The 26,164-nt window shown below is 45.7% G+C and overlaps 1 protein-coding gene across 2 annotated transcripts in view; it reads right to left on the bottom strand.

The window, feature by feature from the left end:
• IGF2R (insulin like growth factor 2 receptor) overlaps positions 1 to 26,164 on the bottom strand; it is a 100,014-nt gene that overhangs the window by 68,059 nt on the left and 5,791 nt on the right. For both annotated transcript variants that reach the window (XM_073219859.1, XM_073219860.1), the window contains 3 exons: positions 10,664 to 10,803; positions 2,834 to 2,958; positions 1,175 to 1,273 (listed from right to left, as the gene is read on the bottom strand). In XM_073219859.1, coding sequence (XP_073075960.1) covers positions 1,175 to 1,273; positions 2,834 to 2,958; positions 10,664 to 10,803 — 364 coding nt within the window. The remainder of the gene's footprint in view (positions 1 to 1,174; positions 1,274 to 2,833; positions 2,959 to 10,663; positions 10,804 to 26,164) is intronic.

The following is a 26,164-nucleotide window of genomic DNA, read 5'->3' as shown; positions in this document are numbered from 1 at the left end:
TTCTGACTTACTACAGAGTGCAGAGAAAACAATTTGCTATTTATTTATTTTGGCAAGCAGTTTTCCCATAGTCAGCTCAGCAAAACAAGGTAGGAGGGCAATCATTTAAGAGGGAAAAATGGGTACGACTAGCAGGTTGGAGACTCAGAGCCCACGAGAATACATGTGGGACCTAGAGATGCCCATTGTCCCCCAGGAGAGAAGGCATGCCTCTCTGTGGTTTATACAATGTATAAATGGCAAGCAATTTAACGTAAGTTGTAAGATGTCAAGTTTAAATTTCACACTACCTCTTGAATATTGGCATTATTTTATCAGGTCTTAATTCTTTGTACACTTTAAATCTGTTTCTCACTGATCATTCCTTTATGCTCTTTTCTGGGAGGCAGCATTTTGTTTCGTCACTTGCCTATCAGACTGTCTTTTCATTTACAGATTGACCATCAGTGAAAATGACTGATTACTCTCATTGTCAGTTCTAAGCTCCTAAGAAGAAGCATCTTTGAACTCAATCCTTCAGAACAGAAACCGAATGCAGGAAAGTAAGAATGATCAATCCACAAAAACTTCTGTCTAGGTGAACACAGAAAACCACCTTTTCAGATCTGGGGTGGTGGGAGGGGAGATGTGGCAGAACGAAACGCCTGCTCTCCTCCACTGCCAGGGAGAGCCACACAGTAGAGCCAACTTAAAGAGGTTCCGAGGTAGGGAAAAGGCTGCTTCATTAATCACCAACAATGACTAGACCAGATGCCAGAGGAAGAGTGGAAATAGTGATAGGCATCATCTAGTCTCTGAGGCGAACTGGCCTGGATTCCCAAGGCATCCGGAAGCCAACCTGAGGCTAAGGAGATGGCACCTGGAAGTAGAGTGACTAGTCTAAACCTGAGCTCCCCCATGTTACTGAATGAGCTGCACAGCACCAGAAATTAACTTGCCTTCAATGGGTAAGCCAATCTATTTCCATTCATATCCTGTGATACATTAAATGCCTTGTCCTAAAAGTAAGAACCACCCAGCCCAATTATAACAATTAACTCTCACAGCATCTCTGCTCATATGAAGTCTGAAAACTAAAAAGATTTTCACTCCAAAAAGTCTGAGCCAGTATTTCAAGTCTTAATTGTCCTGGAATGGGATTTTTGAGCATGTGACCTTGAAGTGCCTTTGTTACCTCTTTGTTAGCTTTAAATGTGTCCTTCTTGCAGGCTGCTGCCGTCCTCCACTCAAAGTAATGTACACAGCCTGTTGCTGTTACAAATTCTGGAGTTCCCTATTTTTAAAAAAAAAGTAAAAGTTACCATACTGCATGTTGTAACTTTTTTAAACTTAGAAACAGCAAATATTAATGAAAATTTTAAAAACAGCAACAAGAAGTGGAGGTGGGCGGTGGGGGTGGAGGGGCACCACAACTGTTGTAAGTTAAACAAAGTCGTCAAGAAATTCCCAAACCCAAAAATTATGAGATAGAAGCTTCATGAAATCATGTTGTAATTCTGGTGTAACTGGTCCAAAATTGTTCTACTGTCCCAGCTATCCAAGTACAGCAAACTCATGGGAAGTAACTTGGAGCTCCACTCTCAAACTCCAAATGTTCTCTTAACCAAATGCCAACAACATCAAAGCCAGAAAATGTAACCTCATGCTTCCTGTAAGGCAAGGAAGGAGGCCCATCTGGACCCAACAGAGTTCATGCACCAACCCTGCTTCAGACACCCACCCCCACACTCGAGGGCAGCCTCTCCTGACAAACCACGACCAGGGCTGACTCCAAGTTGGTCAACCACAGCACCGCTTGGTGACACAGGACATGGCAGAATTTACCTCCACACTGCTTGTGCAAATCTAAGGAGTTACTGCACGATTCTGGCTCTTATATGGTGAACACAGAATCCTTGAAGGAAATTAAAGTTAAAACAGCAGCCAGCTTTTTCTGCAACAGAGACCTACATATGTAAATACCACTGCAAACAGGTTTTTTCCTGAAGTTTCAAATATGGAAAATAATGCAACTGGTCCAAAGTTAATAATCTAAGTTATATTTTTAAAGTTCTTCAGATGAGACATTATGGGCCTGATGGTGCAAAAGCCACAGCACCCAATTCTAAAATGTCATTTTAAAGTAATCTGGCAGCCACAGGAGTGTCACTCTACCTGCTAAATTCTTGGGTTCTTACTCTATTTAGAGAATGTTCACAGGATTTGTATACAAACTGCTTTTCCCTAAAAGTTAGCCTTTCATTCTTTTGCTTTTGTTGTTTAGTTACTGAAGATCTTTTTCTAAATATTGAAGAATAAATCCAAGAAATCACATACAATAAGCAGAGTAAGAACAAACATCATGCTTTAAACAGTTATATCCCCTCTCAATACCAGTTATACCCAAAAAAGATTGGGAACCCCACTACCCACGAGCCAAGGTTTCTCTTACACAAATGTCCATCTCTCCAATTTAATGTGAGGAAGGAAAAAGTTTTTAAAAAAATAAACGCACTGCCCTAAGAACAATCAAAACTAAATGCTGGGAGAAGAGGTTTCGGAAAGAAAAGGAACATTATGCCTACAACATAAGCATTAAATAGTGCTTTGAGTTTTAACTCATTAATCCTTTGAATTAGTTTTACACAGGATATAGTTAAGTTTCAGTTAGAAGTTGTAACTACAGTCTTAGGACTTATTTACTTATTAGTTCTTTATAGTGATGGTGATTTGGTTTGGGGCTTCTGTTTTTAGTTTTGCTCACTTGTTCTTCCTGAAGTACTGCTATCAAGAACTCCCAAAAGACAAACATTTTTAACAAAAGGAAGACTATAAAATGACTGTGTGGACTCACCAAGGTTTTCCCACATAAGAAGGTGATGCTACTCTGGACTCTGTGATTTGTGCTTGGCTGTCCACAGCTCACTGTTGTGTTGAATTCCATAAGAGATTTGGTTGCACTTTTCAAAAGAGAGTCACCTATTTGGAAAGGAAACAAGCTATAAAACATAACTGTAAAGCTATTTCCAAGCACAAGCAAATTAAAAGTGGCACTATAATCTGAAGCCTTATAAACTTATGAACTGTCCCTTCCCCAGAATTCGCCATCCCGGAATGACATCCCCATTCAGCCCCAAACACATTGCACCGAGTCCTCTCTTTCATCTGCCACATTCTATACACCAGCAAGTACTATTGGTTCTCCCTCCATTTCAAATCCACCCACATCTCTTCGTCTTTACTACTATAAAAACCACTACCATCTCTCACCTGTACTTTGGGGCAAGAGCCTCCTAATTGGTCTCCTTTCCTCCACTCTTGTCTCGTCCCTTACAATCTCCCTTCCCCAACCATCTTGCACCAATGTGACCTTCAAAACCATAAACTGGAATAAATAACTCAGTTACCCAAATTCTTCAATAACTTCCCATCATATGTGCTCTAAAATCTAAATGTTTGGAATGACCCGCAAGCAAGGTGAATAATCTCAGTTTGCCTGGAATATTACTGGCAATAATCCAAAATAAAGTCTATATATATCAACATGATAGTTGGATAAATTAACTTTGATAGATGTACAAAATATTACATAGAAATTAGAAGAAATAAGCCATAGTGAAAGACAACAATGTGGCTGATTTTTAGCAATATAACATTACCACTTATGCCCCAAAAGGTTACCTATAAAATGATAACACACTTTGTATAAGGTTAAAAATACCATACACACACACAGATTTGAAAGAGACACACAGAGTAAGGGAGGAATGAAATATACATGTGAGTTAACAATTACTTCCAGTAAAGAGACAAGGGGATGGGGACCACATGGACAGTGGTTATTAGTTAAGTTCCTAGATTTTGTTAGAGATGGGGCTCACTACAGTATGCAAAACATATAAGCAAGAAAAAAGGTCAGTCCACGGATTAATGATGATAGCGATCATGAACTCGGAATTATAACTGGTGCAATTCAATACAAACACCTAAGAACTTCAAAAAGAGAAGAGGGAAAGGAGCGGGGGAGGGGTGATATTAAAATGCTAACGGGCTTCGGATCTCCCGCGGGGGCAGGGGTGAGAGGCAATACAGCGGTTCTTTACCCGGCCTGCCAACGTGCAAAAAGGTCTGCAGGAAACGTCATTCTCTGCCTGAAACCCTCGGGGGTGGTATCGAAAATCTTTTTCTCGCCGAAAGGGCACGGAAGCCACACTGAGGCTCCGGGACCAAGGACAGCGCCTGGTGGACAGCGCCCGTAGCCCCACCCGCCGTGGGCGTGCCTGGGGCCGGCAGGGTGGGGCTTTGGCTCGCCCCCGCAGCGCCGCGCTCCAGGAGACGCAGAGGGCGGGCAAGGCGGTGGAAAGCAGCGCGCGCTGCCGCCAGAAGGGGGCGCACACGGGGCGCGGCCCCCCACCTTGAAGACCCTCCCCCACGCCTCCTGTCCCCCCACTCAGCGGCCCATTCCGGCCCTGTGCCCAGAGCGTCTGGGGGCTCCTAATAATTGCTGAGCCCGCCCTGAAAAGGAAACAAGGAGGGCCCCAGCCTCGGGCCGGCAGGCATCCAGCCGACCACTAACAACGCGGCGCGGGGCCCCGGCATCCCTCAGCGCCAGGCCCCATCAACACCGCGCCCGCCCATCCATCTCACCTTGTTCCTCTGCCCGCTCCACCCGGCTGTCGGGATCGGCTGCCGACCAGGGCACTCGGGGAGAGGCCGCAGCGAACCGCGGCACACAACCGCGGCAACCGGCCAGCCTGGCCGTCCTCCCCGGACGAGAGCCGGGCGAGGACTGCGGGGCCGCGGCCAGCACGCCAGGCCCACGGCCAGCTCCCGAGGACGGCGCCAAATGGGCTGGGCCGCGCTCGCCGGGCCCGCCAGACCGCGCCGGGTCCTCCAGACCGCGCGCCGGGCCCGCCAGACCACGCTCTCCAGGCCGGGTCCGCCAGACCAGACCACACTGGCGGGGCCCCACCCGACCAGACCGCGCCGGGTCCTCCAGGCCGCGCTCTCCAGGCCGGGTCCTCCAGACCAGGCTGCGCGCGCCAGGCCCGCCAGACCGCGGTCTCCAGGCCGGGCCCGCCAGACCAGGCCGCGCTCGCCCAGGCCCGCCAGGCCACGCCGGGTCCTCCAGACCGCACTCTCCAGGCCGGGTCCGCCAGACCGTGCTGGGTCCACCAGACCGCGCACTGGGCCCTCCAGACCGCGCACTGGGTCCTCCAGACCGCGCACTGGGCCCACCGGACCGCGCCAGGCCCGCCAGACCACACGCGCCAGGTCCAGACCGCGCTCTCCAGGTCGGGTCCGCCAGACCAGGTCGCACTCGCTGGGCCCGCCAGACCAGGCCGCGCTCGCCAGGCCCGCCAGATCGCGCCGGGTCCTCCGGACCGCGCCAAGCCGTGCGCGCCAGGTCCTCCAGACCACGGTCTCCAGGCCGGGTCCTCCAAACCAGGCCACGCGCACAGGGCCCACCAGACGGCGCTCTTCAGGCCGGGTTCGCCAGACCAGGCCGCGCTCTCCAGGTCAGGCCGCGCCGGGTCCTTCAGACCCTGCGCACCAGGCCCGCCAGGCCACGCTCACCAGGGCCCGCCAGACCGCGTCGGGTCCTCCAGACCGCGCTCTCCAGGCCAGGTCCGCCAGACCAGGCAGAGCTCGCCCGGGCCCACCAGACCAGACCGCGCTGGCGAGGTCCCACCAGACTAGACCGCGCCGGGTCCTCCAGGCCACGCTCTCCAGGCCGGGTCCTCCAGACCAGGCTGCGCGCACCACCGGGCCCACCAGACCGCAGGCTCCAAGCAGGGCCCGCCAGACCAGGCCGCGCTCGCCCAGGCCCGCCAGACCAAACCGCGCTGGCAGGGCCCACCAGACCGTGGCAAGTCTGCCAGACCTCGGTATCCAGGCCGGGTCTGCCAGACCGCGCCGGGTCCGCCAGACCACGCGCTGGGCCCGCCAGACAGCGCTCTCCAGGCCGGGCCCTCCAGGCCGCACTCGCCCGAGCCCGCCAGATCAGGCCACACTCACCCGTACCCGCCAGACCAGGCCACGCTCTACAGGCCAGGCCGCGTCAAGTCCTCCCAACCCTACGCACCAGAGGGCCCGCCAGGCCACGCTCGCCCGTACCCGCCAGGCCAGGCCACGCTCTACAGGCCAGGCCACGCAGGGTCCTCCAGACCCTGCGCACCAGGCCCGCCAGACCACGCTCTCCCGTACCCGCCAGGCCAGGCCACGCTCTACAGGCCAGGCCTCGCCGGGTCCTCCAGACCCTGCGCACCAGGCCACGCTCACCAGAGCCCGCGAGACCAGGCCGCGCTCCAGGCCTACCAGGCCTCGCTTGCAACCCACGGCGACCCCGGCCGAGCCCAGCCGAGCTCGCAACTCGGCCTCGCTGAGGCTGCAAGCCCTGGCGATCCCAGCTTTGCGGGTGGCCTCAGGGCCCACCGCGCGGCCACCAAGCCTCCCCAGCACCTCGATCAGAGCCTGTCAATCAGGCCGACAACCGTCTCCGTGCTAGTCACCGATGTGCTTCAGCAAGGCTTCCCTTTCTACCCACTTTCCCTTTATTGTATCGTGTCTTTTAACGTGTACTAGTCACATGTTATTTCACAAAATTTTAAAAGAATCCTCTCTGCCCAATTCTCCAGCTGCTGCCTCATTTTTCTGCTCCTCTTTGTATTAACACTCTTTAAAAGAGATTTCTATTCTTGCTACCACCAACTGCCCCTCCCATCAAGTGACTCCCCCTTGTTTCCCCATTGGCTGTTCCCCCAAAGCCACATGACTCACTCCCTCGGCTCCAAGTCTTTGCTCAAATGTCACTTTCTCAGCAACTCACCCCATTGAATATTTCTGAACACATACTTCTGAGATCCCCAGTTCCTCACCCTCCTTCCTTTTCTTTTTTACAGTATCAGGTCCTAAAGTACTGCTTAGCCATTGTTGTTTTGTCTTGTCTCCCACTGCACTAGAATGTAAGTTCCACGTGAAAAGGGATTTTTGTCTGTTTTAGTGACTGATTTGTTCAAATATTGTTATAAAAAAATAAATGAATATTAAGTGTTGGCTGTTTTAAAATGTAATTTCTACATAAGTCTTTTAAGATGTGACTTAACCAAGTAAATCAGAATAAAATGTATGTACTGAACCATCCCCATACAGTTAGGCTGCTCCAGCATATGTACCACAACTAACAATGTTACAAAAATATTTTTTGTACAAAAAATCTACGTATGATACTAGTTTCTCTACTAGTAAGATTTACAAAAGGTTAAAGAAAGTTGTTTTTAAAGTTTAACAGATACTGCCAGACTATCGGGAGAGACCAAACGAAACAAAAGCATTGAGTTTTATATAAAACTGAACCAAGTTATCATCTTAAATATCCAATAGGATCAGATAGTTTCAAGAAAGAAAAAGAATATAGCCTTACGAGGAAAAGATAGTTTCACATCTTTGAGATGCAAAATTCAATCTAGTCATCCACCTGGACAGCTGTCACATATTTCTCTGCAAATACACAAAAATCAGACAATAAAAATATCATCTGAAGTCAGGGTCAGGCTCTTTAGAGTAAATGATGCCACCTGACATAACTACAATCAGATTCACTGTGTCCTATCCAGGCACTAACAAGAGGCCGATCAGAATCCCAGGCTACTTCCCTAGTGGATACATCAGCCAGTTAAATGGGCTGATAACAGGCTTCATGAAGTGGACAGAAAATTTTTAACCCTTAAAAAGAATAATTAAAGCCACAGAATTAATATTTGAGATGTTAGGAAAAATGTGAACATACTATTTTTACGTATGTGCAATATTTAAGGTTATAACTCCAAAGGTTGTAACAGCAACTGACTTAGATTTGTAACAGTATTAGAACATTCAATAGAATTTCAGGTTTATCATATTTATAAATTTACTAAATTTATACGGATTATCACTGCTTAAATTATGTCATATCAGATATCTAAATATTTTAAAAGGAAATCAAACTTATAAAATGTATACATCATTTTAAAATGTGGTGAAGGTGATTCAACTAGGTTGTGAATGGAACCAAATGTCCTCCAGAGGCTCCGTAAAAAAAAGATTGCTAACCTGTTAAAGTCATACATACATAATTTGTGCCTAAAGAACATATGGTTTTTTTAATCAAAAATAATGTAATTCTGTTTAAACCAAAGTTGAGGTCTTAGTATCCATTTCTAAATACAAAAACTACCCTTGTGGGCACTATAAAACTCACATCAACAATTACCTTCCCAAAAGGGCTATAGAAAACCGTCTTCCCATACTCATACATGTACGTGCCCATTTCAAGGTCCTTGATAGCACTCTGTGATTCAACCATGTAAACTTGTGTCAATCTGACTGAAGAGTAATGAGATTTCATTATTGCTTTGATTTGCATTAACATCTGCTTTCTAATGAAGTTGTACTGACCATCTGGATTTCTTCTTTCGTGAACTGCCTGTTCTTAGACTTTGCCATTTTTCTCCTTGGGTTGATTCTTAACATTTTTATTAAGAAAAGCTCTTACCTCCTCTAGATTACATTTCTATTTTATGGTTTTCCCCGATGCTTTATTGTCTTGTTACTTTTAACTCAACAGATAAATAGGTTAACTACACCCAAATTTTTGGTCACATATAAAGTTCTCATATACATTTGGATCTATTGCTATACCAGCTCTTCTATTCCTCTGATCTACTGGGATATCCAATTTTTGAGGCTATTCTCAAAATTCACATTTTTTCTTTTCTGGCAAGTTCCTAAGAAGTTAGGTCCTCAATTGTCCTCTTAGGGCCAAGAGTTCAAATTTCCCATCATGGTTCCCATTTTAAGCTCTACAACTGTCTGATATGACCCTATGACTTATAAAACAACATGGCCCTGAGTACACTGGAGTTCAGCATTCTAATTCATACCCATGAACCCTGGTAAGCTGCTTACCCATTTTTTGCTTTAGTTTCTTCATTTATAAAATGAGGGAAATGAGATCACCTCCTCAAAAAGTTGTTGAATGAATTAAATGAGATATTTAAGAACAGAAAGCCTGGCACATAAGTACAGGACAAATTTAGTTATTTCTATTATAACACAAACTAGCAAAATTAGATTGGATTCAAAATTATCTCTATGTTACTATTACTGTAGCTCTTAGCACGCATGCCAGTTAGCTTTCTTAAGCTAAAGGACAAGGCAATGACATGTAGCATACCAGTCTGGGAAAAGTATCTGTCCTGTGTGTCTGGGAGTACAATAAAATTGCAAACTGCTGGTTTATATCATCATCAACCTGTAATGTAGCTTTTAACTCATCTGGTTACCTTAGCCTCTCCACTTTATAACCAACTTCTCCTATTTCATCAGGCCCAGCTTTCTAAAAATGCATTCTGTTAGATCACCTCCCCTGTTACCATCACAAAGAATCTGTAACAGAGCCACTGCCTACCCCAGAAAATATCAACTCTCCTGTCTGGCTTTCAAAGCCTGCCTAACTTGGTCATTCTCAAAGTCTGTCCAGCTATGCCAACTTTACATCCTCCTCCCAGTGACCCGTCTGCATTTGATAGCCACCTTGGTTACATTAGACCACACTATACTGCCAAAAACCAGAAAACACACTTTTATTAGCCAAAAAATATTATAGTTGAAGAACCTGCTTTTCCTCTTTCTGAAAACCTGAGCAGCCTCTCTCCCATGAATCATCAAAAGATTCCAGGAAACTGGTGACCTCATTTGTAAGATTTTTAAGTATATCACAAAAATAATAAAATTTGTTATGAACCAAGAGCTTAGAACAACCTGGTGCTTTCTCAGAGCTCTACCCTGGGCTTCAAATTCCTCTTACCAGTTTTCAGTCTACATAGTCTCCTGGTTGGGAGAGAGGGAAACCAGACAGGAGCTGGGACTCCACCATCAGACCTCGAAGACCTCACACAGACCCCGCTCTCACCTGCAGACCATTCAAACTGCTGTGGTCAAAGGTCACCACGGACATCCATGCTACCAAACCCAAGGACAACACTAGCTGCTTTTATGTCTGCCTATGCCTCTTTCTTTAGGCATCCGCCCCTTTTCTGCTTCCTATAACCCCCGATGGGGTTGCCAGTCCCTCGGACCCATTGTCCTCCACAGAAGAAAAGAATCCAAAAGAGGACATCTGGGGAGTGAAATCAGGCCTAAGAAAAAAAGGTTTGCACTTCCTGCTCTGGGATTGGTAGTTCTTAGGACCATTTAATTTTTAATGTAAGACTAAAAATCAAAGACCATCTTTGACCCCATATAGACCATACAGACTGCCTGAAAATCAAACTACCACAGAAGAAAGAAAGCACAAAGGGGATGAGGGAATAAGGCACTAGAGGAAACAGTGTAAAGGAAGGACTCTTTAAGGTCTCTAAGGAAAATAGGAGAAGGAAGAGCTGTATAGGAAACATCCTTCCATATCAATAAATACCAATGTACATAATTCCTCATAATGATTGACTACAGAGTATCCATCAGATGGAAATAACCTAATTTGACATCATATTGGATATTTAATAAACTGTAACCACTTTTAACCATCGTAATATGTACAATGTATATGTCATGTGCATATATGACTGTGTAGATACACAAACATAGTCATTTTTGCAAAGCTGGGATCCTGCACAGCCAGTAATTTAAGGGTAGTTTTACTTACCCACAGAATGATAGCTGTTGGTCTTCAAGTCATGCATACAAATAGCACTTGATGGCCCACACTGGGCAATGTCCACATTTCCACAGATGCTGATTTTATATAGCATCTTATTTTGGGTATCAACAGCTTCCCATGTGTAACTACAAAGCAAGAAAAACAATTTGTCACTGTCACTGAACTGCCAGTAATTAAAGTTATCTCTAGTTTTACATTCAAGCCACATTTGCTTAAGACTAACTACCACATACCCAGAGGACACATTTTCATTAGCCCAAAATACTTAAGTCAAACTATATTAAGTAGAAGCCAGGATAGAAACCACTAAACACCACCTTACTCTGGTTTAATCTACCCTGAAGCCATGTCAGGACTCCACAATCATCAAAAAGCTTTAAAATCCAACCATTACGAATATCAACTCACATTAAGTATTGCTTAAGAACCATGTTGAATCTCAGACAGTAACCTTTCCAATCACAGTGGAATGCTGAAAAGCCAAAGCATTCTTTTTAAGTATTTCATTTAAGAACTACATATGGCATCAAAGACAGATCTACTTCTGGTTTTGCCTTTTACAGCTACAGGTCAGATCTGGACTGACAAGATAAAACTGCAATGAGCCAAAATGAGACAAAATTTACTTAGGCTGACCACTACATTGAACATTTTACATGCATTAAAACTCATTGTTTGGACTTCTGGCAAAGGAGATAACAAGTAGTTATTAAGCAATCCATCTCCCTACTTAGGACAAAATAATGGTTTGTCAGTTCTGCCAAAACAATCATTCTCAATTCCCTACCCTTCCCAGATTTTGTCCATTTTGTAAAATGGGGGTCACTTCCTCAGCACAGGGAGACAGGAAATGAGGATAGTGACTAAAAAGTTCCTTGCAAAATGCAAAGGTACTGCATCATTCAAAAGTATTGCTGAAAGGAAGGAAGGAAGATAGGTCAGAACTGCTCAGGTTCAGCCTACTCCAGAGCTGTGAAGGACCAGGGAGAGACCCTGAGGTCACTAAGCCCTGAGACACTGTGTCACAGGGATTTCTCTCCCCAAAGCAGTCCCCTTGGTGACAGAAAGCACTCCTGCCCATAATTAACAGTTTGATGGAGAGCTCCCTCTCCCCCCCGCCACAGGCTTCAGGGCAAAGACTCAGCACAAAACACCAGGCAGCACCCCCCTTCCCTGCCGAGAAGCAGTCTCCCCAGAAGCCCCATCCAGTGATAGAGGAAGCCCAACAGGAGGGGTGTTGGCAGGCAAGGAGCCAAGCACTCTCCTGAATCCAGGTCTGGGGGCTGATCAAATCCATCTGCCAAGTAGAATAAGCACGCATATGCATTCAGGCAGGGCGGCAGGCATTCTGACAGCCACTTAACTAACTGCCAGAAACCTGAAGAACAGGCTGGTGTGCTTATTAGTAAGGGCCCGGCCTTGCAGTCACACCAGGCTCAAAAGCAGTTACAGCTGAATTCAGCTTCCTGACCAGCAACACCTTGGCTTTATCTCCTGCATTCAGGAGGGGGAACAGCACACAGGAGGAAATAACCCAAGTATTCACCAAGCACGAGAAAGTCATCAGTAAAGGCCTGTTTCCTTTGGCCTTCACTCATGTTTATTCATTTTCTTCACAAATATTTCCTTAGCACTTACTGCGGGGGCACTGTGGAGAACAGCAATGATCAAAGCTGACCCCAAATCTCCCTGCCCTCCGGGAGTGTATATTCCAGGTCAGAACAGGAAACAAACAGACAAACACACACAGGCCAACTCCACCCAAGCACCCATGCGAGCTCTGACAAAGACAGAACAGCATAACGTGGCGGGAAATGACCATGTAGCTACTTTAGATTGGGAAGTCTTCAGAGGTGATATCTGCCCTGGGACTTGCATGACAAAAAGGAGCAACCCAGGGGGCGACACGTAGGGGGAATATTCCAGCAGACTGCTAGCCACTGCGAGGTCCTGAGGTGGAAAGAACTCAGCACACTGAAGGAAAGGAAAGGAGGGCCATGTAGCTGGAGCCAGGTGCACAAGCAGAGCAGCAAAGGATGAGGTCAAGGAGATGGGGTCACCTGGCCACACAGGAGCTTTGCCAATTTTAAAGGAAGCAGTTTTGATTTTGTATTTGAAGCAAAGGATGGCCACTTAAAGACTCTTATGAATTTTTCCTTAAAATTTTAAGCTAGTGTTTTTATTTGCATGGTACTAGTAAAATTTTGCTATTAATTACAGTTAATTAAGGAAAAATGCTAATCTCTAATTCAGGAGCCATGGTTAAGTTTTCCCAGGATACCGGACATCAAATTTAAAACCTTAACAGTGACTACTTGCGACCAATATAATATTGTACATAAACTATACTTCAATAAAAAAAAAAGTGGCATCACTAAAATGTTTCATAATCCTAAGCATATGAGAGAGAGTACCATTTTAGGATGAGTCTACAGGCAGGAATCAACTCTAACACAGTACCCCAAAATGTTGTGCTTTTCTTAAAAACAGAAATCCACTGCTGTTTTTGCAGAGCTGATGTTTAAATAAGTTTGATGCAAATAAAAGAGAGTAAAATGAGGATATTGTCCCGATTACCTGGAAATCAGGGTCCCTAGAAAGAAAAATGCTGCTCTATTTAATTTTCTTTCTTTTCTCTATTTGCACTTCCTCTTTGCTTTGGCAAGATTTATCAAAATGATAAGTAGTTACGGGAGTAGGGAGGGATGAGCCTATGAAAGTACTGGAGTACTGTCTTTCCATCAGGGGGTTGGTTTACCCACTTACCCCAGGGTAGCCCCTCCAGGCTGGAGCCTTCAATGCCACTCACAAACCCAACCTGCAGCCCTTGGGTGGGGAGTCCTTATCACATCACTTAAAAAGAAAGCAATGACCGCAGCATGTTTCTAAATCACACTACCAAGGCCTCTGCAGGCCATCAGCACTGGAAACAGTCTGATTCCAACAGGCATGTCTACTTTAAAACAAACTCAGCATGCCAATCTAGCGCCTGGTTTCATTAGGAGCCCAGGAATAATCATACCGTTGAAATAATCTACCTGAAAACTCTTGAAGAATATTCCAAAAACTATTGTTCATGCTGGTATGTACCCTCATTAAATTAAATTATTGTCTAGATATGCCTTTGCTAGTGGTGAATATTTTTTGGACTATCTCAAGATAAACTTGAAAGTCATATAAATATTTATCTGATGGTACTTTTAAGAAAATTAAGTGTCTGAAACCAGATTATTCTAGACTCCTTGCTAGATTAAAGGCCAAGCCACCAGAAAGGCCTAGCCTGAAATCGTATTTTAAATTTAACATTTAAAAGCACCATGATCACATTTGAGAGCCAAAAAATGGTTTATGAAGCAATAAAAGTATTATAGACAAAATAAAATTTAATACTATCTCTGAGGAACAGTAAACACTTTTGTCCAAAAGCTTGTCCGCTAGAAAATTCTCTACCTGACGTGAACATGTACAGCCAAAATTAGGAAACTCAACAGAATGATTCACTTAGCCAAACGAGACCATTCAGCTGAGATTCCCAGAAAAGTCTACCTCAACTAACCTACTGAGCTTACACAAGTAAAGACTTAAGAAAACAACTGACAGGAGAAAATGAGACCAACATACTTGATTCAAAGAGAAAACCAAGCTGTAAGAGTAAAATTTTAAATTTCAGCAAGAAAGAAACCCCTGGAAGAAAATATTTGCAAGATGTGTGAAAATGTAGTCTTCACTCAAATATACACACGTGAATGTTTCAAATATATTTGCTATGTAAGGATCTCCTGAAGCAGGACGGGGTTCCCAGTGGGCATTTTCTTGAAAGTCTAACACCCGTATCAGTGTCAAGTCTTCCAAACGCCTCTATGGCTCTATGTTGTCCTCCATGTCTCATCTGAGGGAGACCATAAAGGCCCAAGGAAGCAGCTGGTCAATGAGAACATCACCCAGAAGTCCTGCCTGCTGCCCCAGCCTCACGAAATTCAGTTACCATCCTTGGAGGAAGTGACCCATTCCTAGTTAGAATCGCTCTTCTGGACACAAAACAATCTGTGCGAGAAGTCTGGCACTGAAAGTCAGCAAAAGCAAGGAAAATCCCTGCCATCCAACCTCATTTTCCAGAATGTACGATGCAGTTAGCCGATGTCCACCTCCTACTCTCAAAAATCCAAATCCATGTCAAAGCAAACCTGACTTTGGGTCAGGAGTGTCGCTTTGGGGTCAAAGCCTCGAAGGCTCGGAAAGATCAGGCCCCTTGCCCAACATCACACAGTTATGAAATGACAAGGCTAAGAATAAGATCAGGTCCTCCTGAACTCCAAGGACAAGTGCTTAAGCACTGAAGAAACCGCCTCACTTACTTTCAGTTCTTAGAAAGACCTTAACTTTTCAGAAAATATTTAGTTTCAGTTACAACACTGAAACTGGCATAGCAGTCCACATAACTTTATAGAGTTTAAATCACAATAAATGCCACTAAAACAACAGATTCTGTATTGCATAAAGACTTCCACATCATCTGAGACGGCCCTGAGGAGAAGCTGTGAACCTGAGGATCCAAGCTCTCCCCTGAACAGCAGCTCGCATACTTTTTCTGGCTCAAGTTCTTCCCCCAGTTTTAAGCTTCTACTGCTCTTTACCCCCACCATCCAGTTCTGCTTTCTCTTTTGTACAGTTTGAATTGCCAAACAGCAGAGGCACCGCCTTCTGCAGTCTCTCTTCCCTCACTCGACTGGTTTCTGTGGGAAGAACCAATTCCCCCAGCCCCTCCTTCCCATCAGCCACCCTTGCCTCACTTTGTATCCAAGCTGGCTGAAGATGCTTCCAAGAAGGAACACATCTATATTGTTTTCCTCATCTCAGACTCCCTCTCCTTCAAAACGTCTACTTAGCAGAGGGCTACCTCTCAAAAATCCCCAAGTCCAGTAGTAAGCATCATTAGTAACTTGGAAACATCCTATAAAAAACCAGCAGGTCCACACAAGGCAAATGACTTTAAGAGATCTCTGACTTTAATGTGAATTCTGCAGATGGAAGTACAGCATTGGGAATACAGCCAATAATACTGTAATATCTTTGTATGGTAGCTACACTTATCATGGTGGGCATTTAGTAATGTACATAATTGTCAAATCCCTACATTGTACATTCTGAATCAAATATAATATTGTATGTCAACTATCAAGTAAAATGAATTCTGTGGCTGAAATATGACCTGGACAATTATTTTCACCATATAAGCTGAGCACAAAGACTGAGTCCTTCTCTTAAGAAATGCTCAGGACTCTCTACCCTGCCCTCCATTCCCTCCTCCTCCGCTGAAACTCTCCTGGAGTCCTGCTTTCAGTCTGCGTCTGTTCAGTGGCACAGAGGTTCCATTTTAACCTCATTTGGTTTAAATTTCATAACATCCCAAAAGGTGCTGGCAGATCACCAATTAGAAGGAAGCGCACAAGCAGAGCGCTGCCAGCCGACCCGGAAGCAGGAAGGGGTTTCTGCTTTCCCGATACTGCCCCCAGCAAATGCCACATTTACAACCCATCCTGACGGAGCTCAGACCAACGCGGGAGCAGCAACGAAGCACCAAGCCTAGCTAGCTAGCCTCACAGACGCCTCGAGTTCAGAAAGCTTAACGAAGAGAAATGCAGAGTCGTCTGCACTGAACAAATGTGTATCCAAAAGAAAAAAAAAAATCAAAAGAAGAAAGGTGAAGTGGTAAAACTGGACAATGTATTTGAACTGTTTGACATTGTTGTCTTACTGGGACACCTCCCAGGTTTTCACATATGTCATCACTAAATATCTGCAAAATGACAATACCTTGCAAAACATAATTTGGGGTTCCTTCATTTTTTTAAAATGTGAACATCTAAAATAAAGCATATAAAATTCAGTTATAAAATGTATGGCATGCCCAACCCCTTCTTAAAGGAAAAAAAAAAATCTTAGAAAACTGAATTCCTTTCCTCCAACACAGAACAGTTCCATAAATTTTCACTCAGGCCTTTCCTGTATGCACTGTCACATAGCCACACTTATATCTTAGTTCCCTTACTCCCTATGAATCTTGGGGTCATGCAGCTATTAGACATTTTATTAACAGCCTACAATTATCAGCACATAAAGCAGGATAAAGGTATGATGGAATCAGCAATAAAATTAACTAAGCATAAGTGAATTTATAATTGGTTTCCTCTTAAAAAAAAAAAAAACCCAGTTGGTGTTACACAAGCTGAATTCACATAGCATGGTCACTGGGCTAGAGGAATGTCTACATCTAGAATGAGGAGCAGATCTAAAATTTGGGGGACAAGGAGCACGTAATGTCTTTCCAACCTGAACATCAACAAAGATTTTCCTACTTTGGGCCTGTGTCCAAGTCCACTAACAGACTCTTCAGGGCATCATCTGGCCACTACTGCCCCTTGTCATTACCAGCTGGTTTCTCAGCTCATACATCCATCCAGCCCACTAGCCTCCAAAAATCTGGAACAGTCTCCTAAACTAAGAAGGGGGAAAGGAGGGTATGGAAAGAGGCAAGGTTTCCAAAATGGACAGGCTACCCATTTTGGAGCAGACTGTCAAGGGCATAATGTAACCACTGCTGTCAACAACTTTCTGCTGCTGACACTGAAAGAGAAAAATCTGATTTGGCATGATAAATCTGCATCCTGGCCCAAAGGCCGGGGAACACACAGATTTGGCACAGCCTAGCCAAAGCTTATAGAGGAAGTACTTGACTTCCTTTACTAACCAACCCACAAAGCTGTGGATACAGATACAGGGCCTGCAAAAAAGAAAAAGGAAAGAAAAGCTGGAAGTGCCAGGCACTAGTCTGGTTTTCCCTGACAGTTATGCAGGGTCTGAGGATAGGAAGGCAGCTGGCTGGACGGGATCTGGCTGGAAGCAAGGCTCTAAGTCAGCACCAGAGTCTAAGGTGCCAGGAGGTGGGCGACGGGGCCCCAGCTTTTGCAACCAGCACCAGGAGTGATTAACAGAGGTAATGGGAAATAGAGGGCTGAGCTTCATTCTGGAAGGTGCCATGGCAACAGTGGGAAAAGCCCTCAGACCTGACCCTGCATCTTGTGCCACAAGGACCTGGAACATCCTTAACCTCCCTGTGCCCCAACTTCCTCTCCTACAAAATTGAGCTACCCCACAAAGTCACTGAAAGAAATCAAGACCAGTAAGGTAGAGCTTTTGAGAGACTTTGATCTATGACTTTCATTTGAATCAGTAAGACTCAGACTGCTTAAAAATTGAGTTTACAAGAATAGGTGAGTTGGCGTGGGGCCTCCTAAAGGAACAGCTCATGGCCCTGGCCAGGACCTGGAGAGGGAGAAGGGGAGGGGGACAGGCCCCTGCCTTGGGCCATCCCCACCGAGGTGATGGAGCTCAAGACAGAGACCAGCAGGCTCAGGATTCACATGGACACACACATGGATGGACACACACACACACACACACACACACTCTCTCTCTCACCAGCTCAGACCACCAGGCTCAGGATTCACATGGACGGACTGACACACACACACACACACAGACACACACACACTCACCAGCTCAGACCAGAGGGCTCAGGATTCACATGGATGGAAACACACACACACACACACACACACACACACACACACACACACTCACCAGCTCAGACCAGCGGGCTCAGGATTCACATGGACGGAAACACACACACACACACACACACACACACTCTCTCTCTCTCACAGCTCAGACCAGCGGGCTCAGGATTCACATGGACGGAAACACACACACACACACACACACACCAGCTGCCTCCTGGGATCTCTCAAGACAGGACAACTGCTTTGAGCCTGCACCACGTAGCCACCAGGTGCCACCAGCTGCCTCCAGCACAGAGGCCTGATGAATCTGAAACTTCTGGCAAAGAGGCAGGAGGCTGAGGCCAGTACACACTCTTCCTAAAGAGTGTGCAATTTCACAGTAATGCAAGGTGAGGAATTCTTAGTAAATCGGCAAGTGTCCCTCCGTAATACAAAGCTACCTACCCCTGCCACGCTTGCTGTTATTTTTCTCAGGTCAACTCAGTGGTACCAGGATGCAGGCCAGTATTTCAACCCTAAACCCTGCCTTCTGAGGATTTTAAAAAATCAGAGTAATCATCTGAATGTTCTCAAACTTTGTTTCTCCCACATATAAAGAAAGCCTGGATGATACGCTGCCCTCTCCTTACTCATCCCAGTATCTGAATTCAACTGCCTTTAAAATCAACCCAGACCACACACAGAATTCAAACCCTAATGGCTCAGTCCCCTTGTCAGCCATCACCAATGCCCAGGAAAGCCTCCCAGACCCAGTGCCCTCCTGCAGAGCCCTAACTACAAGGGAAGGTCCACCTTCCCAACTTCTGGGGAGTCAGCTCAGCTGGTTTGTTTGTGACACTAATGAGGCCACCACGAGGTGCTCAACCTTCACCAGACCAGTGAGACTGAACACAGAGGAAAAGTCTCTGCTTTGAATTTGCAGGGGTCAAATGTCAGACTGGCACACGTGGCACAGAACATACTTCCACTGGGGACCGGGAACACACACAGCACACACCTTTAGTGCCATGCCAGGTGTCACCTTTATGTTTCCTGTAAAAAACCAGCATTCTCTCACCTAATCCTGAAGGGCTTTTTATGAAGAACAAGAGAACACTGTAGAGCAATGGTGTGCCCCACACTTCCACTGAATGATCTGCAAACATCATCACTCAACTTCACCCACTCTCTCCAGGCAGGTGCTGCCCCACCTTTACAGACAGACTCAGAAAGTGGCAAAGGCAGCATTTAAAGAGACCCATCCTGCCACAGAGCCGTGCTCTCTCCACCATGTGACCACAACAAACATGTCAAGAACTTAAACATAACTTGAAGAGAAAAGGGAGCCATTTACTAAATTGCTGCCCTTAGCAGAGATCTTGCTCCTTGTTCACTGAGGGAACTGAATCACAAACTTCCATCTTTCCATCACACCTGGCAACCTACCTGCACAGCACTGAGGGAAGGGTGCACACTGCCTTCCCTCCACTGCTGAGGCCCAGCCTCCCCTGGGCCTAGCCCTAGCCTCCCTGCCTCCACACACTGCTTTTGTTTCCTCTTCTCCCTCCTTCTCTTCTCTCAGGATGACCAATGTTTCTTTCTGTGCGAGATCATTCCCCTCTGCATGCAATCTTTTCATAATCTATCCCTCTTTTTACAACACTCTCCCCCATATCCCAAGGCAACTACCACCCAGCCATCTGGCCCTCTTACAGCAGCCCTCTCCCTAGTGTTGTCCGAACCTACTGCCTCCGCATCCTATCCTCCCAGGCTCCCTCAAGGCCAGCGGGGCCTTTACTCACCTCACCACGAAACCCACATACATCACTGTCACCAAACACCTCAGCACTGCAAAATCTACTGGTCAGTTCTCAGGCTCCCTGTTACCTGATGCTCAGCATTTGAACACCTGCCCACTTTCTTCTTATAGCTCCATCTTCCCTGGCCTCCAGGACACTACTCTCTCTCGGTTCTCATCCCACCTCCCGGGCAGGCCCTCGCCAGCCTTGTCGGCTGGTTCCCATCCTCTGGCAGACCTCTAAGAACGGAGCACCTCTGATTTTGCCTCCCTCATGCCCTATGTAAACACATCCAGTGATCTTCAATTTACACACAAGCAGGTCCCCAAATGATGCTCCCGGTCCATGGCGCTGCCCTGAACCCAGAGGCAGGGCTCTAACTGACCATTCAAGCCCCCTAGTCCAACCCCCCAGGCAGATGCTAGTAGGCCTCTCTTCAAAGAACCAAGCCAAACTCCTTCTCTTCCACCTAAACCTGCTCTTCCCAGAGCCCTCCCTTATCTCAGGAATCGGCAACTCCATTCTTTTAATGCACAGCCCAAACACCTGAATCATCCTTTACTCTTCCCTCCCCACATCCCACCACCAGTCCTTAGCATATCCTATCAGCCACACCTTCAAAATATCCAGAATCTGGCTCCTTTCACCACCCCCTCTGCTACACCTAGTCCAATCTATAATTTCACACCTGCCCTATCAAAAACCCCAACTTCTGCCTTCTTTGGCCACCCTCCACCTTATGTCACTCCTCTGACCGAAATCCTCCCAGGGCTCCCACCTCCCTCAGCAACCGCAGACACTACAGTGGCCTGCGGACACGCCCCAGCTGGTTCTCTGCCTTCTTCCCAGTCCTCCCCTTCCACTCTCTCGGCCAGTCCTGCTGCTCCAGCCAAAACAGCCCCGGCACCTTTCCCAACCGTGTCAGCCATGCCCTGGGCCAGCCCATAGGATACATGAGTCCCTTGGCCTAGAATGCTCCCCCTCAGTTAGATGCCCTTCACCCCCTCACTTCCTTCCTGGTCTCTATTAGATGCCACCTTAGAGAAAGGCCTCATCCTACAGAACACCCACAGCTCCTCCTCCCGCCCTCAGGCTGCCAATGAACTCACACTGCCTCCTCTAAACACCAGCTCTGAAAACAACAGAACGGGAGCCACTGGCTCCTCGCTTTGTGGTAACATTTGTACAGCAGACAGCAAGTGGAGGAGCTCAGCGGAACAGTAAGGGTGACTCAGCAGAGACACACCCTTGTCACTTCTAGGAACCCACTTCTCCACACTTCCATCTTGGTAGCTGGTATTCTATTTGCAGCCAAGCTCAAGGAACAGGCGGTGGATGGGGTGGAGTTCTTGTTTTCAGCACAAAACAGTGTTTTAAAATGTGTAACTGGTTTTAGAGTAGAGAAAACCCACAGATGGCAACAAGTGAATTTTATACACAACCTAAACGCATTGGTCAACCGAAGAACATGCACAGCATTGAAGCACAAAGGCTCTGACTGAAAAGACGAACTCCTAAACTGTCCTCCCAGGCCACCCACTGGTAACCAATTTTCAAAGGCCACTCCTCACTGTACCCCCATTCTGTAATCCTGCCGTCCAAATCCTAAGACAAAACTAAGACTAATAATATTTTCACCATCCCTGATTTCCTACAACTCCCCTCAAACTCTACAAACAGTAATTCCTGCAGGAATCTGTCCCCTCACCCTGAGGAAGCTGCCTCCAAAGGTGTTGAAGGATGGCCCCAAAGATAGAAAACCACAGGACAGTCAACAGAAAAATCCCACCAAAGGCCTGCAGCAGATCTGAAGGGCAAGTTTCATGCTCGCAGGAACTAGAGGGACTGGGATTTTCCCCCACTGTGAGGCGTCACACTGACCTGCTCCCCGGCACCCTGGTTAACACAACAAAAATAGGCAGATGACACACTGTTTGGGGCACCTCAAAGCCCAGCCAGCAGCCACTGTTTTTCAAGTTGTACAGCAAGGTGGAGTCCATCAAGTGCTTTCTCACCACTCCACACCCCCGCCTGCCCGCTTGTTCCCCGTTCCACCCACAACAGACACCCTTCCAGGAAGCCAGCACCCATGCCCCCTTCCAGAGGCCCACTCTGACCACAGATAGCCCTGCTGAAGTCTGCTGGGACTTCCTGACTCCTACAGGAGGTGAACAAGGAGGGTCTCTCCTCCTCTGATGGTGGAACTACCACAGCTGCCACAGGGACACAGGCCAGGGACACTGCGGGACAGGCCCCGGCCAGGCCCATTGACACAGAGCACCTGGCTGCCACCCAAGTCCCACACCTCCTACCAAGTCCTCCTTGTTTAAGGGAATCTAAGCTGGGCCTTCTGCTACTCAAAACTGAAGGAATCCTGAAGCATACATACCTCAGAACCACAGAATTTGGGGTGCAAACTAGACTGCAAGAATCACATGGTCTGGTGGTTTTAAGACTTTTTTAAATGATGGAAACATCTCTTTCTCAAAAGAACTCTTCACTGGAATGCCAATATATATGTAAAATGGATAAAAAATAAATGCTCTCTGGTGTGGGCCTCATGGAGAATTGGGGTGAGGGTGACCGCAGAGTAATAAGCTAAAAACGTCACTGCTGTAATGCAACACCTCAAACTTACAGATGAAAAGCAATCACTGCCACCATCACAAACACTGAGGGGGTGGGCCAGACACCGACATGCATGCTCATGCCCACACCACCCCTCAACACACGACTAACACCCTGCCTGGACACATAAGGCCATGAAGGCCTCAGAGGCTCAGACGCTGACCCCAAGGCCTTACAACTAGTAAAGGGGGGAGGAGGCCAGATTCAAAACCAGCACAGCGACTTCCTCAACTACCTCCACCTCTCTCTTGAGGAGTAAACTGCAATCCAGACAAGAAGCAGGTTGCCCCAGTCAACTAGAGAGCCCAGCTCCCCCGTCTTCACATGCGGGCGGAACGCGCTGCACTTAGCAGCCGCCTCCTGGCAGGAACAGGGATGAGGGTGACACCTGGGAGCACTGCAGATGCGAGGAGCAGCCGCAGAGACACAGCAGCCAGAGGCACGCCCCGCCCATCCCCCCGTCTCCTCAAAAACAATTATAGCCAGGCTCCAACTGCCTCCAGCCCTGCCCCACACAGCTGCGCCGGGGCAGCCAATGTCCCCACGGAGGCCCACTGCAAGGGGCATAATCAAGAACCAGCCATCACAGGGCACCAACGCCACGCAAACGGGACGACAAACTCCAACAGAAGAGGCTGGGCCCCCAAAAGACAAGGGAGAGCAATGGGAGCAGAACATTAGGACACACCTCACATGGGACGGTGACAGCAGTGACGGCTGTGGCAGCCGCGAAGAACAGGCTATGACTACACATCACTTGGAGGCCTTGTTGCACTTTTTCAAAAACCAACAGAAAAGTTGGAGAGTTTATGAACAGAATTGCTGAAGCTGGCAGACAGGAGACAAGACACTGCCCCGGAACCCTGTCCAAAGCAGTGGACAGATGGACAGCATAGAAGACAAAACAAGCAGGACAAGGAATAAGTTACCATACGGGAAAGCTGACCGCCACAACTAACGGGGCTTTGACCCAAATAGACATTTCCCCCAAACACACAGGAGATGCCCCACGTGACTAGGTGCTAGGCCACAGGGTAAATGTCAATAAATTCCACCATATTTACTAGCCATGATGGGGGGGGGGGGAACATTTACCTGGGAAAAAAGATACTATAAAATTAGTGGGTCCAGGAGTTCAAATTTAACTTTTAGAACCTGAAAGGAAGTATTCAGACTTCAAGGATAAAAAACTATGTATGTTTGGTATCATGAGCTGGGTGATGTTTACATGAGTGTATACATGTATCAAAATTCATCAAGGTACACACTAAGATTTGTGCATTTTACCATATGTACCTCAATATAAAAAGAAAAATAATTAAAAAGTGATGAGTTGGAATGGACTAACAGTTACCAAAGAGAAAGGGACTGGGGAGGCTGGGTGGGAAGGGAGGGGTAAAGGTGGGGGGAAGAAAGGGGGCATTATGATTAGCATGTATAATGAGGGGGGGCACGGGGAGGGCTGTACAACACAGAGAAGACAAGTAGTGACTCTATAGCATCTTACTACGCTGATGGACAGTGACTGTAATGGGGTATGTTGGGGGGACTTGATGATGGGGGGAGTCTAGTAAACGTAATGTTCCTCATGTAATTGTAGATTAATGATACCAAAATTAAAAATTTTTTTAAATTTAAAAAAAGAATAAATGAATGTAAAAACAAAAAAAAAACAAAACAAAGTGATGAGTTTTGAACACTTAAATATATGTATCAAAACCTGTGAGTGGTATAGTCCTCAGGACAAAGAAACATATACCTTTAAATTCATCTCTTAATTATGTAAACTGATTTAAAATAAAAAATCTAAGCTTTCAACTCAAATTAGGAAAAGAAAATGAGGTAGAATTTACTAACAGAGAGCAAAAATTAATAACATTGAAAATAAACAGTGATAGTAAACAAAATGCTAATTCTCTTGAAAAAACTAAAAAGGTAAACAAATCTTTAGTAAATATAATTAATGGGAAAATGTAATCAGGAATTTTTCTTTTGTAATTTACCCAGAGATAAGAGTATTTTCAAAAGTGTAAAAGTAGCATGCTACATACTTATACATGAATACATAACTCAAGTAACAATTTTCTAGGAAAATACAGAGTTCCAAAACTGGCTCAAGAAAAAGTAGAAAATCTGACTAGAAAATAAACTAGACAAACTGAAACTGTAATCAAAACTCCTCCTCCACTATACCCTACTTCAATGGCACTAGGCCCAGAGAACTTTGCTAGTGAGTTCTACCAAAATTGAAGAGAAAATACCCATCTTATACAAAACTGTTCCACAGCATATAAATACTAAAAGCTAATTAACTGTTTTCACAAGCAAACACACTAAAACCAAGAACATCCTCAGCCAAGAGAGAACAGCACAGCAAAGAAAATTACAGCCCAGTTTCGGCATAGCTGCAAGCACCCTACATAAAATATTAGATAGACCTAGACATTAATGGAAAAAAATAAACCCAATCCTTTCCTTACATTGTACATAAAAACTGACTCAAAAAACTGGTCGTATCAAACTTCCTTGAACAGCAACTGCCATTAATAACATGTTTTATTAATATCAATACACACATGCTTAAAAGGAAATAATTACCAAGAATTCAGGGCACTTTTATAAAGATTGTGTTTCAGAAACCCATGCTTGGCAGCACCCTGTGAAGCTGTGTACAAAGCTATAACAGACTCTGAAAAACCTACCAGCCTGGACTATCCTTAGTTTATTATCTAGTCTATCGGAGAGCATGTGCTCTTTTATAAAAACAGTCTTCACAAATAGAAATTCCACAATGTCCCGTTTTTGTGCAATAGATATATTCAGCACCACTCTGGGCAAAATAGACCACTCTGCTCCCATCTATGCATGGTTCACTCCCTTTCACAGGTCAGATCACAGACCAAGGGTCACCTCTTCCAGGAAGTCTTCCAGACTGCTTTGTCCATTGGTGCTGTCTCCACCCCAATGCTTAGACCACCTGAAATTACCAAGCGTGTCCCTTTACTGTCTGTCTCCCCAAACCTCTGACTCTATGAGGACACAGACTATGCTATCTTGCTTTGTCCTGGTTTAAAATAATGGTAGGAGCTCAATAAACATTTTCTGAAAGAATAAATTATTCACTTAATCTCCATTTTTAAAACCCTCAATATATAGATATTTTTATCCACTTAGAGATGAAGCAATAAACACAGATATTGTATGCTATCCTAAGATTACAATATGTCTATTAAATTACCGGTAAAGTGATTAAGAATGTGGGCTTTGTAAATGGTAACAGCCGCTGAATTTAGAGGAAAGGTATATGATGTTCATTGTACCATTCTTGCAACTTTTCTGGTTTTTAACTTTTCAAAATAAAGTTTAAAAAAAAAACTGATCATAGGGCTAAACATAAAAGTGAAAACTATAAAGCTTCTAGAAACAATCACAGAAGAAAACCTGTTTGACACTGAGAGTAGTCCAGTGATTCTCCACAGGAGGTAATTTTATGCACCAGG

This window comes from Manis javanica, chromosome 13, assembly GCF_040802235.1.
Source record: "Manis javanica isolate MJ-LG chromosome 13, MJ_LKY, whole genome shotgun sequence".
Lineage (NCBI taxonomy): Eukaryota > Metazoa > Chordata > Mammalia > Pholidota > Manidae > Manis > Manis javanica.
The sequence above is the reverse complement of the archived record's forward strand: the minus strand, read 5'-3'. Positions and strand labels throughout refer to the sequence as shown.